The sequence below is a fragment of the Taurulus bubalis genome (assembly GCF_910589615.1).
Source record: "Taurulus bubalis genome assembly, chromosome: 12".
In the NCBI taxonomy this organism is placed as follows: Eukaryota; Metazoa; Chordata; class Actinopteri; order Perciformes; family Cottidae; genus Taurulus; species Taurulus bubalis.
In genome coordinates, this window is record NC_136600.1 from 20,391,434 (window position 1) to 20,409,170 (window position 17,737).

General features: G+C 40.0%; 1 protein-coding gene across 1 annotated transcript in view; it reads right to left on the minus strand.

The window, feature by feature from the left end:
* LOC306745331 (dynein axonemal heavy chain 11) overlaps positions 1 to 17,737 on the minus strand; it is a gene marked incomplete at both ends in the record, with an annotated part of 37,388 nt that overhangs the window by 1,388 nt on the left and 18,263 nt on the right. The window contains 28 exons of the mRNA XM_079228095.1: positions 71 to 313; positions 1,037 to 1,165; positions 2,133 to 2,324; positions 2,642 to 2,869; positions 3,221 to 3,348; positions 3,428 to 3,576; positions 3,654 to 3,847; positions 3,980 to 4,102; positions 4,531 to 4,701; positions 4,993 to 5,133; positions 5,330 to 5,494; positions 5,631 to 5,835; positions 8,038 to 8,160; positions 8,374 to 8,609; positions 8,773 to 8,946; positions 10,339 to 10,473; positions 10,579 to 10,680; positions 10,813 to 10,995; positions 11,866 to 12,009; positions 12,093 to 12,206; positions 12,308 to 12,454; positions 12,634 to 12,867; positions 14,663 to 14,824; positions 15,965 to 16,107; positions 16,287 to 16,410; positions 16,724 to 16,886; positions 17,232 to 17,425; positions 17,538 to 17,699. Of these exons, the coding sequence (XP_079084221.1) occupies positions 71 to 313; positions 1,037 to 1,165; positions 2,133 to 2,324; positions 2,642 to 2,869; positions 3,221 to 3,348; positions 3,428 to 3,576; positions 3,654 to 3,847; positions 3,980 to 4,102; positions 4,531 to 4,701; positions 4,993 to 5,133; positions 5,330 to 5,494; positions 5,631 to 5,835; positions 8,038 to 8,160; positions 8,374 to 8,609; positions 8,773 to 8,946; positions 10,339 to 10,473; positions 10,579 to 10,680; positions 10,813 to 10,995; positions 11,866 to 12,009; positions 12,093 to 12,206; positions 12,308 to 12,454; positions 12,634 to 12,867; positions 14,663 to 14,824; positions 15,965 to 16,107; positions 16,287 to 16,410; positions 16,724 to 16,886; positions 17,232 to 17,425; positions 17,538 to 17,699 (4,608 nt within the window). The remainder of the gene's footprint in view (positions 1 to 70; positions 314 to 1,036; positions 1,166 to 2,132; positions 2,325 to 2,641; positions 2,870 to 3,220; positions 3,349 to 3,427; positions 3,577 to 3,653; positions 3,848 to 3,979; positions 4,103 to 4,530; positions 4,702 to 4,992; positions 5,134 to 5,329; positions 5,495 to 5,630; positions 5,836 to 8,037; positions 8,161 to 8,373; positions 8,610 to 8,772; positions 8,947 to 10,338; positions 10,474 to 10,578; positions 10,681 to 10,812; positions 10,996 to 11,865; positions 12,010 to 12,092; positions 12,207 to 12,307; positions 12,455 to 12,633; positions 12,868 to 14,662; positions 14,825 to 15,964; positions 16,108 to 16,286; positions 16,411 to 16,723; positions 16,887 to 17,231; positions 17,426 to 17,537; positions 17,700 to 17,737) is intronic.

Sequence of the window (17,737 nt, forward strand, 5' to 3'; positions counted from 1 at the left end):
TATACATAGTCAGGTTATTTATGTTGGTAGGTCAGTGTATTCCCAGTAATGATTCGTCCTGCCTCCACACCTTCTCCTCTGTGCTCTGAGCGGCCCCTTCCCCTCTGGAGGAGTCCTGTGGCTGCAGTTCCAGCAGAGTCCTGAAGAGGTTGTCTGACGTGACAGTGAGGCACTCAAGCTCTGCATTTAGATGTAGACCGTACAGAGTGGGGTTCTCCGATGGGACATGTTGGTCAATATAACTGTGGTAACCACTGTAGTCCATGAAAGGAGGCGATAGGAACCCAGGACACAGAAAGAGCTCCCCTTCAAACTATGAAATGAAATATTGGGAAAACAAAAGATAAGAATACATACAGCACACAATTTAAAACTAGTGACGACGACAAATACTAAACTTAAACGACCCTCACCCAATCTTGCAAGAAAAACTTAGCCTGTGTTTGAGTTTACAATATGATGGACAGTAACACATGCCTTTTGCTGCACCAACAGTGAAACACATTGACTGAAGTCTGATTGCCCAAATTTAATTTTGTAACAGTAGCTGTTAGTTTGGGAGTACAAGTTAACTGGCAGAGGGATGATCAGTCCTATTGGAGAGATAAACAAATACATTTGGATTGAAGAATATATCAATAACACATGCTGAAGGCTAAATACTTAATAATGCGTATATGCAGCAGCTGGCAGACACATATGCCACACAGAAAGATTACATCACCAAAGCGAGGAAATCCACAATACCAAACACTTTCAGTGCAATGCTGCAGTTTATGTTTACATCCCAAGAGGGCCCCCTTTACCTGAACAACACAGCTAATTCAAAACAAAAGTCTGTAGGTTTTCTTTACTATTTGACACAGTAAAATATAATGCAACCAGTAGTTGAGTGTACAGTATGCAACTTGACAAGTGGGGATTTTTCTGATCTTGAAAATTAAACAATGAAACCAGTTAAAATATTACTATCTACACAAAAAAAAAAGCAAAATGAATAGATTGCTCTTACATGGCCATATGAACACTGACTTACCATTTTTGGATGCATGAACTCTTGTAGATACGTCTTACACAGCCTTCTATCCCAGCCATCTGTAATGTGTCCTCCATACAGGATCTCCCCAAAAAGATAACACAGGTCCTCCCAGGGCACCTGCATGGACTAAAATAAACATATGCTGTAGACTGATATGACGATGCAAATATAAGAACAATGTAGTATTTAAATAATTAGGAGCATATATACTTTAAAGATTAATTATGTTAAATGTATTAGTTCTGTTATTTCATTCCTCTTTTGGAACTTCAAGCAACAACTATATGATCTCCTCCCAAATGAGCTCTATTATAATGATAACAGTTGGGAAATGTAACAAAAAAAATCATGTTTCTTTACACACACTGATCTCATGTATGACAGTAGAATTTTTTTCTCAGCAGGAGATTATGATCGCGAGGGTGAAGGAGGAAGAAAAGGACCTGTGATTCATAACAAATTACAAAAGCTGGAGGTTTACAATCATTTGTACCTGTATTGTTTTGCAAATTGCTTCCTTCATCAGCTCTAATTGCAGTGATCACTTATGTAGCGTTGTGAACTGTCACATTGGCTGCATGTAATTACATTTAGGATAACGCTTCATTGCCCTCCTAATGAATTCTCTGTATACGCACATACAGGTTACTGTTTGGTTAACATAATGAAGGACATTCGTTTTTGGAGGACAGAATACCTAGGAGACATAATTGGTTGTGACCGGAGTAATAGGAGTTCTAAGAGAAATGCATTAGGAGTTGTGAGCGGTGCAGCACCTCAACAATGGATTTTTTTGTCTTTGTGAAATAAAGCTAAATTATAGGTTGCGTGTTCATAGTTATAAGAGAAGAAATGTGAAAAAATAAGACTGAACATCTTTCACAAATAACATTGAAACAATGGATGACCTGTAATTCAACCTCGCAGTCATTAACATTAATGCCATCGCAAACCCCATAGTCATTATACATTTACACAGCTTAAGAAAGTAGTTTTTAAAACAAATAAAAAGTTGTACTTATAATATTATCAATATGAATCAAATATAAATAGAACATGTTGAAGTATCTTTCAAAATAGTGGTACAAATTACTTTAGTGTTGGCCTCTAAGTAGTTGTACAAGACACTGGCTGAGATGACGAGGTCTCCAGTGCTGAAGGGGTAGTTATGGTTCCACCCTTGGGGACCAAATTTCCGGCGCTCCGTAACACAAGCATGAAAGAAGCAGACGGAGAAGAACATCGAGTTGAACTCCTGTTCTCTGGAGCACATATCCAGAGTGTCCTGGAAAGAGAGAGAAAGAAAAAACACTTAATAACACTTCAATCACTTTAACTGGTGCAATATAAATACATTTTAAATACTTTTTATTCCTTCTGTATATATAATATTGCGATTGTGGATTATTTTTCTTCTTTACTGTTCATTTATATTACTTGTTTTTCTTATTACTATGTGTCGCTGGTGCAATTTCCCCACTGCGGGACTAATAAAGGATTATCTTATCTTAAGAAATACTGATTACAGTGAATGCTACATTCATTTTTTCTTTCAATCAAATATTACACATTTTGAGAAATTATTTGAAATATTCAACACACTTGAGTGAAGTTGTTGAGGGCTGCATGCAGACTGGCATTCATGCCAGTGGGGGGCTCATTGGTGATTTTGATGGCGTTCTCCAGCATGCCTCTGGGGATGACGTGCTGCTCGGGGCTTGGTGCTGGTTCCCCAGTGATGAACACCCTGTAGTTTAGGTGACTGTCAACCGCTGCCGTCTCGAGAAGAGCATCAAGACGGGGCAGCCATCGAGCCACCAGGTGTACATTCTAAACAATGACAATTTCATAAAGATTAGGCCGATTATGTCGTACATTGATACCTTTTAAATGTATAATTATATTTGTGTTCATTAGTGAAAGCTCCATGCTCAAAAAATGTCTTGCTATGTTCTGAATTAGTAAGAAAACCTCCAGTGACTCACTTGGCTGCAGGCTTCTTCCTTTAAAATGAGGCATTTATGGAACTGATTTAGCCAATTATGTTTTTTATTGAACCAAATTGAGTTCATTTCCTCGCTCAAGGGGTGAGATAATATCATTAGGTGCATTACAGGCTTGCTGGAAAAGCAGCCTGCAGGGACTACATGTACCTAGTCACTGAATAGTACTGCTTCCTACCTGCAGAATGACCCAATGTCCAAGCTTAGAGGCGTTACTCAGAACCCTTTCCGCTACTTCCTCCTGCCCCTGTCCCAGCGAGATGTTGTGTAAAGTGCCCTGCTCAATGGAGAATCCCAGCTTCAATCCTGCACAGAAAGACCATTTAGAATAATTATCCCGACCAAGTGATCAACATGTACAAATAACCAACAATATACACAGTACCTAGTTTTTCTACATCTTTCAGTGGATCCACTCCAGGTGAGAGGATGAAGAATACAGGGGTAGAGGGGCCACTATCCTCATACAACTGATTAAATTCCAGCCTGGCAGCGTCCACATATTTTGCTCCCATGCTCTCCTCCACAAAGTTCCTGCCAGGAAACATAGTCGAAAGTCTCAGTGATGTACAGCACTTAGAAATACAAATGTTCTTTGGTCATCGACTTACCTTAATGTATAGGTCATCCTATCAGGGCGAAGTGCTTTAAAGATAATAAGCTTCTGTAAAGAACTTTTATTCTTCCAGTCCTGGGGAAGTATTTCCTTTTCAGGACAACTGGACTCAACGATCTTTCTCCAGCGCTTTGGTGAGCTCTCCATGTCTTTGTCCAGTCCATTGAAGTTCTCCATTGTAGAAATGGTCTAGATCCAAATAACAAAGCTCATAAGACCTCTCTAAGTGGTGGAATATTGTGTGTAGTGATAGTCTGATGGTTAACAATAATCAATATATAACTCTTTAACATGTTGTATCACATATGTTGACAGCCTTACCTTAATGGATCCCCAGGCCTGCAGGGAGAGGAAGGACACAGGACTAACTTTGGAAGCTTCCACATGGAAACGCAGAAGGAAGTCAAATTCCTGAGCATCAATCAGGCCCCGCTTGAGCAGAATCTGAGGGGAAGGACCAGGAGCAGTTTGTAATGATCCATCTTGTATTGATCTGGTTTAAATAATTTCCACAAAAACAGAAAACTGCAAAAGAAAAACTCTGGCAAAAAGGATTGTGTAAACTCACAGGCTGAATAAGTGCTTCTCAATGTAAAATAGCCACATGAAGGACAGCCTTCAGAGCAGCACAATTTCTAAGATGAAAACAGTTGGCGCAATGAATGATAATTGCATTATGCCATCAGAACCAACCCCCTTGTCAGAACCAACTGTCTGAACAGCAGCCATGGAACATGGTGTGAGAGGTAATCAATAGCAGCGTATGGTCCTGCTGACTGCTTTTAATTGAAGTTAATGTGGGGGCAGAAAAGTACTTTGATTGATGAGGATGACAGGAGGCCCCACCTTTGAGGCGGCCCTGAGTCCCTCACCTGGAAGGCAGTATGTGACAAGAAGGTTAACTTGTCTCTCTCAAACAGGCCCTGGCTGCTGTACAGGAATACAGAATAGGTGATGGCCTCAGTGAGGGTGTGCACTCTGGTCCTCACATCCTCGTTCCATTCTGCACGCTCCATTGCTTTGTTAAACACAGAGTTAAAGGTCTGGAATACAACAAAAGGGAGGACAGTGATCTGATAAGTAATACATACATAGAGACAGGACCCGAAGCTCTGCATCTGATTGACAGCTTAACGCAATAAAAGGCTGAACATTTGCTATAGAAGCACAGGTTTAAGGTGACTGCGTTTAAAATATTAATTACCAAAAGAAACATTACAAGCTGCTCAAAAAAATAATAATAATCCAGCATATCATTGTTCAAATAGGACTCTGAGTATTGTTCATCCCTTGATGGGTGTCCCCCGAGAGTAATTTAGAGGTAACGGTTTCACCTTGAGAGAAAACTGGTACATGGGGTTAATCTTGCTGAGGTCATTGATGATGAAGAAGAGGAGTGACGCTCTCTCAGCTGCTGGGCGGTAAAGTTCTCGAGCCTCGTTGATCTCTGTCTCGTTCTCTCTGGCCTCCACCACCTGTGTGTTCCAATTGCACAAAATGAGCTATTAGGCTCTCAGTCATGCTCCAAAACCATCTCATTACAAATATTCCTAACTACACATCATTTGCAAAAACAAAAAAAGCAATAAAATGAGGTGCTGCCTGTTGTGTGAAAAATACTTGGATGGCAAAAAGACACGTGCACAACTGATAGGACCCTATAACCTTCACCTTGCACTGAATGTGAGCGGCTGTGCTCTTGGTGTTCTCCAGTTGCTCCACTAGAGAGATGTCACCCAGAAAATGACCATGGGCTGCAGAGAGGCGACTCAACAAGTCGTCCTCCAACCTCTTCAGCTCAATCTTGAAGTGGTTCTGCTGTGTGGTCAGCTCCATCTTGGGAAACGTCCACAAAACAATTCAGAATTTTCTATTTTAGTATTACGGACTGTTGTTTTGCATGGACAAATCATCAATAAAAATGCTTCACTGTAGTTTTAACGGGCTACGTTTCATGAAATTCCTAATTCACCTTTAGGGCCTCCAGGTCCGGCCTTTCTCGGGACACTACCTGTCCCAGCAGCTGCTCCTCCAGGCCCACTGGAGTCACTGTGAAGTTGATGAGGGTGGTCTGGGCCTGGAGCTCAGGAGGGAAATGGGGATTTGCCAACTTGGTGTGGAGGAGGAGTTGAAAGTTACTGTTGTATTCACACTCTTTGTCCCCAATTCGAATATACCTTGATAAAAAGAGAGTGTAAAACAAGTATTTACTGCACAGTATATCTATTTGACAAAACAATTCAAACTCAGGATCCACTTATTAGCTGTATGAATGTATTTGTGCCTAACCGAGCTGCATGGACAGGAGGTCCTTCAAGTATTAAGGAGAAAATCCCAACAGCTACTGAGCTTGTATTTCTACAGATCCATCTCCATGACCACTGAGTAAACCACTAAGCTTCAGAAAAAGTTAGCCAATAGGATTTGAGTTTGCATTGTTTTATCAAACTACTACTTAAAAAAGGTCAAGAGTGAACTTTTTTCCCCAAAATCACACACCACTTTGCTGAAAACATAGTCGTAAAAGTCTTTATCTCTGTCTGTCAAGAGCAAAACAAATCTAATTGCAAAAAAAAACGGCTGCTGAATGGGATTTGCTCTTGTTGGCTTTATCTTCCCATCAATACACTTTCACAGAGAGAAAGGGAAACATTAATGATGATTGGAAGTGGACTCTAGATTAGAAATATCACCAGTGCAGGTGATTTAGCTTATGATTGAATGATGATGTTCCTCTAGAGTACTTGAACTTGAATCTTGAAAGCTATTGTTGTCCTTCTGCATCTGAGCTCATCGACTTCTCACTTTCATGCATTTCAACCTCAACAGAGGAAAGAACTTCACGCCGGCTCCAAATGTCACTCATACTGCCGACAATCTAAAAAAATTATGAAAGATTATCACCACATCAGCCAGTATTTATCTGTTCCTGCATTTCAATTAAATTAGCGATGGCTTGACGAACCTGGTGGCTTTTCATTTTTCTCTAATTACCCCTAGGATGTCAGGCAAGGCCCCAATTTTTACGGCACAGGTTCCTCATGGCCTGGGTCTGGTTCAACTCTATATCTTCACAAGCCAGAATTAATGTACTATTGATAGAACCATTACTCCACCAAATTAAAGTCCTTGCTGATGGATTGGCTTGTAGTCTTCCGTCAGCCATGAAAGGAATAATTAGTATTCATTACTTCACACTCTACAACATTCCAATTATTAATGAACTTCAGCTGTGGATCCCCACCAAATCCATCATGGCTGCCCCAGCAGGTTGTATTAATCATCGACAGAAACAAGTGTGTGGGTCATCTACAAGGGATAAACTTATAATCAGATTTACTATGATGAATTGTTACGTTTGAACAGACAGGATTTCAGAGGAAGTTCAATGAACATGTGTTAAGATATTCAATATTCATGTTCATACATAGAGCAGAGCAAGGAAGATGTAGACATTTTTGAGAGGGAAGTCAAAGCAGAAAGTCAATATCAGGTATTTTCTATTTATACTGTCATGTTTGAAAAACAGTTTTGGCATCGGATAGATTCACTAAATGCAGGGTGTTTAAAACAAGTAAAACATGTTTAAGTCAAGTAGCATGAGTGTAAAGCCTGGTTCATAATTAAATTATACAAAATATCCTCATACGACCTCATGTTGCGATTTTAAATCATCAAGATGCAATGTTCCATCATAGAGAGTGTAAAGTTGATTCAGTAATGTTATTATTCTGTTTCCCAAAGAATGAATGCAGACAAATTCCAGCAAATCACAGATCAGCTTTGTGAAATGATTCACTTATTATTGGAGCTGAATCGGTTTGCTATAATAATGGAGGACCACAGAATTTAGTGTGATACAGGCCATCTCTTTATGCATAACCATGAATGGCCTTAATTCAGCTTTTACACTGAGGTTTGGCTGGTCAATATTCATCCCACCTCAAGAATATGAACACACGAATATACATCTATCACCCGTCTTGAGGGGCCAATCAATATGTTGGCCTCAGGGATTCAGAACACGTGCTGCAAATTCATTTATAATCTAAAGAGCGGGCAATAATAATGCATTCAGTCATGTCTTACTGGTGTTTCAATGCTCAGTGAGATTCAACCACCTGGCAAATCTGCTCCTATTTTCTAACACCACAGACCCACTAGGACACGTTGTGGGAATATCGACTTGTGTATCAGCAGGGATACAAAAACTGTACATTGATTAAAATGTTTTTGGTGTGCAACAGTCCCATGGTAAATAGATCCAACAAAACAAAGCATTTACTGTTGGAGAGCTGGTTTAATGCTTTGTATGTGTATTTGTTTGATCCTTAATCGTTCTAAGTACAACCCTGTTAATGTAATGTTTCAGGACTGACCTTCCTCTCTTAGTTGTGTTTCTACTCAGCAGAGGCTCCAAGACTGGGTCGACCTTTTCCGGCAGATTCTCTATCAGAACGGTTTCACCACAAACAAGGGCTTGTTCGATCACATCTAGATACCTATGGAATAAAAAAAGGAAACTGAATAAAACAGGTGAAACAAATTCCCATGTGTATGTATGCTACCATATCTTAGCAGTCCCTAATGGATGTTGGTAAAGGGAAAGGTTTCTGTCTCAGAAACGATACGGATTAACATAAACAACAACATACAATACAAACTAATTTATTAAAAGGCGATTTAACTGCAATCAGAATACAGCCTCTTCTCACCCTTTCTGTCCCAGCTGCACCACCCTCAGCTCTGGCCCTAGCCGGTTTCTGATCCACTTGATGCCCTGCTGCTGTGGGTCGACGATGAGCGGCCAACGCTCACTGGTGGTCAGGATGGAAGCATTCTCGGTGGACATCCTATCATTTGGCAGGCCCTGGTTATGCCAGGCAGCCACAGTGGCATCATCTGTAAGCATGAGGATTGGATCCAGGCCTTCTGTCAAGGGCACAGAGACCTGGAACAGAAACAGAGGAATGATGTCACTATAGTTGAAGCACCGGAGGCCGTTTGATGAGCTCCAGTTCACAGACGCTGTGGATGTTTGTAGAGAGAAAGGATTTGACTTTCTAAACAACTGCAGTTTAAACTACGCAAAACTGTTGCAACACTGGCCTTACCTTCTGAGACTGAAGGAACGGTATCCATGCATTGTGAAGGAGCTCCACACGATACTGTCTGGTAAAGTAACCCATGTAAGAGACGAATGCTGAGGTGATGAGGACATCACCACACAGGGTTTTCTGTTGCTTTTCATACTCAACAATTGCCCGGGACCAACGCTTCTTCTCCGACTGCAAGACAAAAGACTCATCTTTAATATCATTTTAAAAATACACAGGAAACACACAACAAACTCATCATTTTAGCCCATCTGAAGATGATTGCAATCTGAGAACTGAGGAAGAAATCTACACTGCAGGGACATGTCCATAGTGGGCAACTTCCCACTACATGTATTGTACAAATTAAGAAGATGTAGGCAGTAAAGCATACAACGACAATTCCCCTTAAAGTAGCTTTGAATGTTTGGCTGTAGATTCACTCTGCATCAATTTAGCATTCATTTAAACCTTCAATACTATGACTGTGACAGCACTACAACAATAAATCATGCATGGCATTTTCTTACAAGGGGCTGTGGATCTCGAATATGTCACATAATAAATTCTCAGACAGTAAAAAATCACTATAATTTTACTCTAATGCATTATGGATTGCCTGTAATATCACTCAGGCTGGGGTGAGACATTGTTAATTTTCAACAGCTGTTGAGGCTTTGAGGTAAGTTAATGATTAAATATAGACGGCCTGATTTATTAGTCTGAACACTATTGCTTCCAGGTCAATGCCATAAAGACAAAACATTTATCTTGATATGCTTAAAAGCCAAGCTGTTCCATGTAAACCACATTTATTTTCTGTAATAAGAAAACTTACAAAATGCCCACTGAAATGGCCATCTTTTATTCCATATTAGCATCCATAAAGATAACAGATACTGTAGCCTGGAAAAGTCATGCACAGGAGTGCTAAATAGTTGTATATCTATTCAACAAATTATATAAATATGCAACATTCAATATTTATATATTCCATATATTAATATTCCATAACTTCCCCTTACTTTTTCAATTTGTAAAAAAACCTGAGAATTAATTATTATTTCACTACAAACTAGAAATTGTGCAAGAACATGAGTACAGAAATACACACACACACACACACACACACACACACACACACACACACACACACACACACACACACACCACATGTATATAACCTACTTATACACTAAACACACACATACTGTACACACAACCTCTCTACTGCAACGCCTGAGAGCAGAATTCTTGCCATCTCTCTTCCTTTCTCTATTTGGATACCATTCAGCCCGCCAGTTGCCAAGTTCAGCCATGCGTTTTCTGTGGTCCAGCCCTCTCTACCTGTCTCACAAGTCCCTAGTATGCTGCTGGGCCAGGCTGGAAAAAATCTCCCTTTGCCTGATCTACTCACACAACTGTCAGGCTCGCTAGCCAGGACATAACAACTTTGAGTCCAGATTACTGATGCAATTCGATTACCAGCGCCTCTCCATGCATGCCTCCCGCAAATTGACAATTTACTCAATGCCAGGTCAGCCCCAATGATACCAACAAACCCCTTTATCTCTCTACGTTTACCTCTAAGCCCTTGACCAGTCGGTTGGCCAGCTCGATGGTCTGGTTGGTACGCATCACTTCCTCCTGACAACTGATTTTCTCAATTGTAGCCCTTTCAACCTGAGTTGTTAGAATCTGTAGGGTTGCATCAAGATCCTTGAGAAACAATTAAAAGGAAGTGTGGGAAATTAGACACCATTAAAAAAATCTAGCTTTTAGACAAAGTGACTTAATTAAGTATAATAATAAGTATGCACTCACTGCCAATTTCTTTTGAACCGCTAACATTTTGGCTGTTGCTGTGTCAAGATCTGCATTAGCTTGAGTGAGTGCATGCCTCTTTGGAATGACCTCACAATAAATCTGAAAAGAAAAGGAGGCATACTATGAAACAAAAGCTCCAGAGTAAAGAACAAACCTTCTAGTACAAAAAATGCAGAAAAACTTGTGTTAACATTTATCAAAACAACAACGTATCTGAAGGAATTGCCTGACCTCATAGTATCTGACAATGTTAATAGTCCAGGCACAGAGACCCGCTGCAGCTGTAGATTTGGTCCGGACTAGATCAGGGTGGAACTCTGGGTTTCTCAGATACTCTTGTTTTACCACAGTCAAACAGACCTCAGGGACATGCTCCTTGTCATATGACACCAGGGCTTGTAGGAAAGCATCCACCTGACAGAAGTAAACAAAGATAAGAAAATGAGACTGACAGAACACACAAATCAAAAGCGCTTAATGGTAATGTTTACAAGAGACAGTCCCCCACAACAAGACTTCTAATACAAATGATATAATATCTGGTGTTTTGTGAAATGTATGAATAGAATTGGTATGAACAATACTGGTTTAATCGTTGGCAATGATACTGGAAGAACTCTTAATTTTCATAATGAATGGATGAACTTATCTGAATGCATTTAGATTTGCATGAAAGATACATTTTGTACTTTTCATGCAAATCTAAATGCATTCAGATTTGCATGAAAAATACAAAATACAGATCATCTTGAATGTAAAGGGGTTTAAAAAAAAAAATCTTTAAAATCATTGTCATTTTCTACACTGAATGGCACTGGCCTTTCTTTTTTCACATGTCACCCCCCTACACCTAACATTAAGGGTCCCAGAGAAAAATAACAGTTTGAGCCTGATGTTGTTCTTTATATTGTTTTGTTTGAATAATCTATTAAAAATAGGATGTATCAGATGCATATACATTTTTTACACCTATTAAGATTAACCAATAAAAATACCTACAAGGTGCTTTTGGAAAAGAAAGAATAAACCTTCATTTCATGCTAAATTCCACAGGCGTTTTAAAAACCAAATACATCTTTTTATGGCCACACTTGCATTAATAGCGGCGAGAGGTTGAGAAGCAGGTTGACACATTTGCACCCCTACTGAGTGAGCATATTCATAGAGCCATCCAGATGTAATGTGAGCATTGGAGAGATGCTGGCCAGGGCCAGGGTCAAGGCCCACACACAAATTAGATTGGCATTAATCAGGCAGATGTGTTTGACATGATGACAGCTTAACCTTGCCCATGAAGGCTCGCGCCGCCTTCCAACTCCGATCCTTAGGCACGCGACCACGGGGTGCTAGCAGAACCATCACAGCTGCTGCTACGTTGATCACTGCCACTGGAGGGTTTGGAAAGGCCTTCAGCTCAGTAAGATTCATCTAAAAGAAAGAATAATAAACATCATATTGTCTTTAGAATGAGCTAAAGATTTAATAGTGTCTTGTTTGATAAAATGGAGCACTTTGTTGAGGGTGTCCAGTGCCGCTGTAGCAGCTGTCAGTGATGGCTCTGCCTTATCTAGGTCACGTTCACAGTCCTTCTGTTTGACAAAAACTTCTGCCTGGATGACGGCAACCTGCACAAAAGCAACAATAATGAAATAAATCACAAAAAAGTGCATCTAGTGAATGGTGTGATATGAGTGAATAAAAACCAAAATGTGATGGGACAGCTCACCTTTTGTGCTTCGACATCTGCAGCCTCTCTCTTGCTGCTAACCCTCTCAGTCTGCATTCCAGTCTTTGTGATTAAAGCCTCAATATTCTGATTTTTAAAGGTCAACTCAGCTTCTTGGGATGCCAATTTTGCTTTTAGATCTTCAACCTAAAATAGAGAAAAAAAATTACACATACTTCAAAGTGTAATATACTTACCGGTAATGTGAGGGGAAAACCCCACACTGTTTAAATTAAAGACTAGTGCTATTCCTAATTTTACTACCTAAACCTTATACCTCAAACCCTAATTCAAACCCTCACAGTATATAATAAAGACGTACCTACCTGAACGGCAGTGGTTTGGAGTTTTTGAAGGCCGCTGTCAAGCCGGTTCATCTTGTGCTGGAGCTGAGCCCGGCTCTTCTCCAGAAGGTTCCCGTACAGGGTGATTTGCTGGAGAAAGCTCTTGGGGGTGGTGTAATTGTACCTCTTCTCATTGCGCCGGTATTTTTCACTTGCCTGGTTGACACTGGTGTGAACGTAGGCCATGAAAAGACTGATGGATTCCTGGACGGCAGGCTGTAAAAATAAGCAGACAAGGGGGGAGAGGGGAGAACAGGGGGAGCTGAATTGAGTAGAGTTTAACATCCCCAACCTGATGGGGACTGAAATATTATCTTCATAAATTTTGAATTCATCTACAAGTTTTGCCATTTTACTTGGCCGGCCTTGACTTACTCAATCTGAAATTTAGGTGCAGCTAGCAGGAATGATTAGGCTTTGAAACCTCTGTGAAAATAATGTGTTTAGACTACTGACATGCAGCTTGGAAAACATGCACACTGTTTACATTATCTATGATGTCCTCCAACTTTCTAAACTGTCTACAGAGGCTGTTGTACTACATTATAGGTATTCATCATATGATGCGCAATGACACAGAGCCTCTATTAATCAAACAGTTAGCGATCAATTAAAGCAAAAACAAATGAGCAGACAATACAAGGATCAAACCTAACCATAACTCACAAAAAGCCATTGTTAATGATCATGGAGTCAGGAGGGAAAAAAAAATCATTATTAATTAAGATTTGACATAATGCTTTTTGACAAATCTTAGCATGCTATGTTCAGTTGAGATGCGAGAGAAGTTCTCATTGATTGGCCGTGGGTTGTACATTTTTTACTTTAAATAAATGATGATTTCTTGTTTCCCAGCCTCCAAGAAGATAAACAATCATTAATGACTAAAAATATACAGTAATGTGTGACATGTTGTTTTGTTTTAACTTTTCAAAATATTGTATTATTAATGCCCATGAACTGAAAGTTATTTTTGAATCCACAAAAAAAGGAAATGATTAACTGCTGAATAGCATTCTATTACTACAACTCCACCACTACCAGGGATGCAACTAATGATTATTTTCTTTATGGATTCATCTGCTGATTATTGTCTCGATTAATCGCTTAGTCTAACATGTCAGAAAATTGTGCAAAGAGTCGTTTCTTCATACATCTTATCTTGGTCTGTCTTTACAATCATAGATGAAAGCGAATGCATTTTTGCTTTAAAAATTACAAACGCAATTATTTGATTATTACAAATAGTTGCATTTTAATTTTCTCTCAATCGACTACTCGTTGCAGTTCTAATTACGATCCCCATGTTGGAATACTGGTCTACTACAGCTGCTGCTACAACCATTACTCAACTCCACCTCCTACCTCTAATAATATTAGTGCTGAAGTTGCCTCCACAACTCTTACTGAAGTACTAATACGCTAATAATACCACAGCAGTACTACACCCACACACCATCCACACGTGGTAAAATGTACACACAAAAACAGTGGAAAGTAATATTCTGGCACATGTTCACACATGTGATGACACTTCCTGGTTGTGACAGCTGTGCCTCCTTAGAGGGTCATTATGTGCTTAATCACTCTTATCTCATTAACATAAATGATCCTGGGTTGTGATCGTTGCACTGCTATGATGGAAAACAATGATATGCCTGCACTCACTGTGAGTCTCCAGGCATGTGTTCAGCAATTTGTCACTACCTCAACAGAGAACTAACGATGAGGGATCTATGGAAAAGTTAATCCAGCTGCACTGTAGTAATTAGAGGGTGTTCCTTAAAATCTAACTCAGTTTGATATAAGGGGGCACAAAGCAAACCTACCTAGGAAGATACTGTATGGCACACCTATGGATGCATCTCTGACAGCTGACACTGTTATTTGGTTAAAGTTTGCACATGTGTGGTGGAAAAGCAGAGAGCCACAAAATAACCATTTCATTCAGAATTTCAAAACTAGAATGAGAGACATAGTGAGATAAAGCAATTGGGTTCAAAGGCCTGACCTCAATGTCTTGAATCTCTTGGATGAACCTGAAGCTGACCGACTGCAGAGCTTCTGAGGTCCAAGGATGGAACCAGTCCACAGTGGTGCATTGTACGAGAGCGGGGAATCGACGGGCACGAACACGAAGAGTACTGCCTACGGGAGACAAGCACAGTACCACCTACAAAGAAGGCAGCGGGGAGACAAAGAGTCACCCACGCAGACATACACAAACAGGTCTGTACAAACATGCCTCCTCATACTTAAGCATGATTACTAGCCAAGTGCACATAGGAAAATCAACACATAACTAGCAGCCTTCTGTGCCCCCACTTTCATCGCCTCGGCATGTTGACAGGCAGCCACATTCCCAGTTGGCTGGAGCAGACGGTGGCACTACCAGAGGCCCTGGCGCAAAGATTCGCTGGATGGCATACATGTGTTCCGAGACAAGAATTTCCTTCCTTTTAACCCCCCAGTTTGTCTGGCTCTGTTAATAACGCCTGTCAAACATATTTAATAACACTTCACAGCAGCTGTGCTTTTAATTTTGTGGCTCAAATAATATACAGATTATGTGTAAGATTTTCTCATTCATTTCTGGTTGTGCATATTGGCAATGAAGGCACATTCAAGTACTATCAAAATCCTCTTGGACAACATTAATCTGATTTGTGTTTCCAAATTGTATTAGTCATGTTCTGTGTCCTCCACTTCTTTAGCAAACAGACAATTATTCTTGGTTAGTAGTTCTAGGCTAGTAAAATACATAGCAGCCAACAGGTTGGCTGTGTTAAGGATAGCTAGATGTTGCTCCAATACGTATATAAAAACACATTATATTATTCACTTAGTATATGTAATATTCATGTAAATTCAAAAAGTATCATATCTTTAATTAAGAGGTCCACCAAATAGGGGGTCTACGGCAGGCTATAGAAGTAACATGTAATAGTTATATATAAATTAACTGTGTGGACTCAGAAACCCGTGTAAGTCCACTTTAGCCAAACTCCATAATGACAATGATCAAACTGAAGAGAACTATTGTTTTTTATAAAACTGAGACATTTTGTAGCTGCAAGGTTCTTTCCTAAAAGTGACAGCATCTCCAGAAGAAACAATAAGATGTTAACAGAAGGCAACTCCCGTAGACATCATCCCAAAACAGTGGTGACACATAATCAAAGACATTGTCAAGAAAAAATCTGCCTAAGTGAAATAGCAATTATACATCATTAAATATCATTCTTTAGACCAATAAGTCCAGAAGCACTGGTGAATAATAATTTCTTTAGATGGAATATTTGAAAAACTAGACCGTGAGCTGTAGTCGAACTCGGTCAGTGAAGAATCTCCAGCAGTTCTCCCTGTTGTCCAGCAGTCCGAGGGCTCGGACATCAGCTCTCACTCCAGACACAATACCTTCAATCTCCTCCTCACTGAAGAGCTCGGGAATTTCTCCTAGAGGGAAAGGCACAATCATAGTCACAGTCTGACAAGCTGTCGTGATCAATATTCACTCATCATAAGTTATAATGTCAGAATGATTTCGAAGACCGAACAAGTTTGATAATTGATGACGTTCTCTCACGCAGAAAAAGGTAAAACACCGAATGATTACTGTATAGTTTAGGTCTAACCTGATGCCAGTAAATCATTAATAATGACCAGAAATCGCTCATCAGGTATCTGTGAATCAGTCAGGAGCAGAGCCACACGCTGGTTCTTCACTCCAGTCTTTAGGAACAAGTCGGCCAGATCCATCTAAATAAAACAACACATGTCATGAATGGACGGCAGCTATACTGTATATAATTCACTTATATATGTAGAGTCCACTAGAGAAATTAAAATCAACAATATTCAATGAAATAACACAAGTCCCATGATTCCGCCTTGATTCTTTAAGAGGTTATTAAAAGATTAAATTGACAAACTTGCTTCAATGATGAGATAGAAAAACATTTCTCAGTGGTAATAAATAGTAACCTCACTCACTTAAAAAATACACATTTTCATAAACGCAAATTTAATGAAGTGATACTGCACTTGATGTTCTGTTTGGCTCAATATTTACCTTGAGGTCCTGGATGCCATAACCCTTACTCAGAGTGATTTGGAAGACTTCCACAGAGGATATGTAGGCGGCCAGACGAGTCAGGCTCTGCTTCCCGCTGCCCCCGACCCCAACCAGTAAGCCGTGAGCCCTTGGAGACTCCAGGATACGACTGATGCGACAGCTGGTAACAACACAATCTTTGTTATGCCATTAAACACCTCTATCCAACCAAATATCTGGACAAACTGTCCTAATATGTTATCTCCACATCCGCTGCATGGATGTTTTTAACATATAATAACACATTATATTAGCTTCCCTTTCTGCATTAAACAGCCAAGTTGCTTATGTCCTTTTACTACTTCCTTTATGTTGTTTATAAGATTCTCTCTTCCTTTAGTTGATGTGTGTTTTGTGTCTAAGGTGTAATTTTGGGGGCAAAACATTCCAATAACATTTTCAAAGGATATCATTTAATTAAGTTCAATATGATCATTGTAATAACATGCAAACTAGCTATACTTACACATGTTGCATGGCATCTTCAAACAGTACCAGATTCATGGCTGCATTGAGCTCATTGTAGCTCTCCAGGGCATCTTTGAGGACGGACCTGAGCACAGCCCAGTCTGTGACTGGAGCATAGGAGGCTTCATTGCCCATTTTGGCAAAGTGGCAATAGAGGAGCGGCAGTCTTGTCACCTTTTTTTCCTCCAGTTCCTGGAAGAGGACAAGTATATTAAATCATTGATGTACGTTTGTATCTGAAGGGGAAGAACAGCAATTTATACTATGCGTTTTTTATTTTGTTTGATCAGAATCTGCATTGCACCTCAAAGCATTCATGCACAGTCTCCATCTGGAGCTTCCGGAAGAGCTGCAGGTCCTTGACATCTACCAGCCTGTCTGAGTACACTCTGCAGGACTCGTGGAGCCACAACAGTGCCAGGTCAGTGCTGTCTTCTACACTGTCAGGCCCAGCGAACAGAATGCCCTGAATAACACACATACTTGTATGAATATTTCACTTTT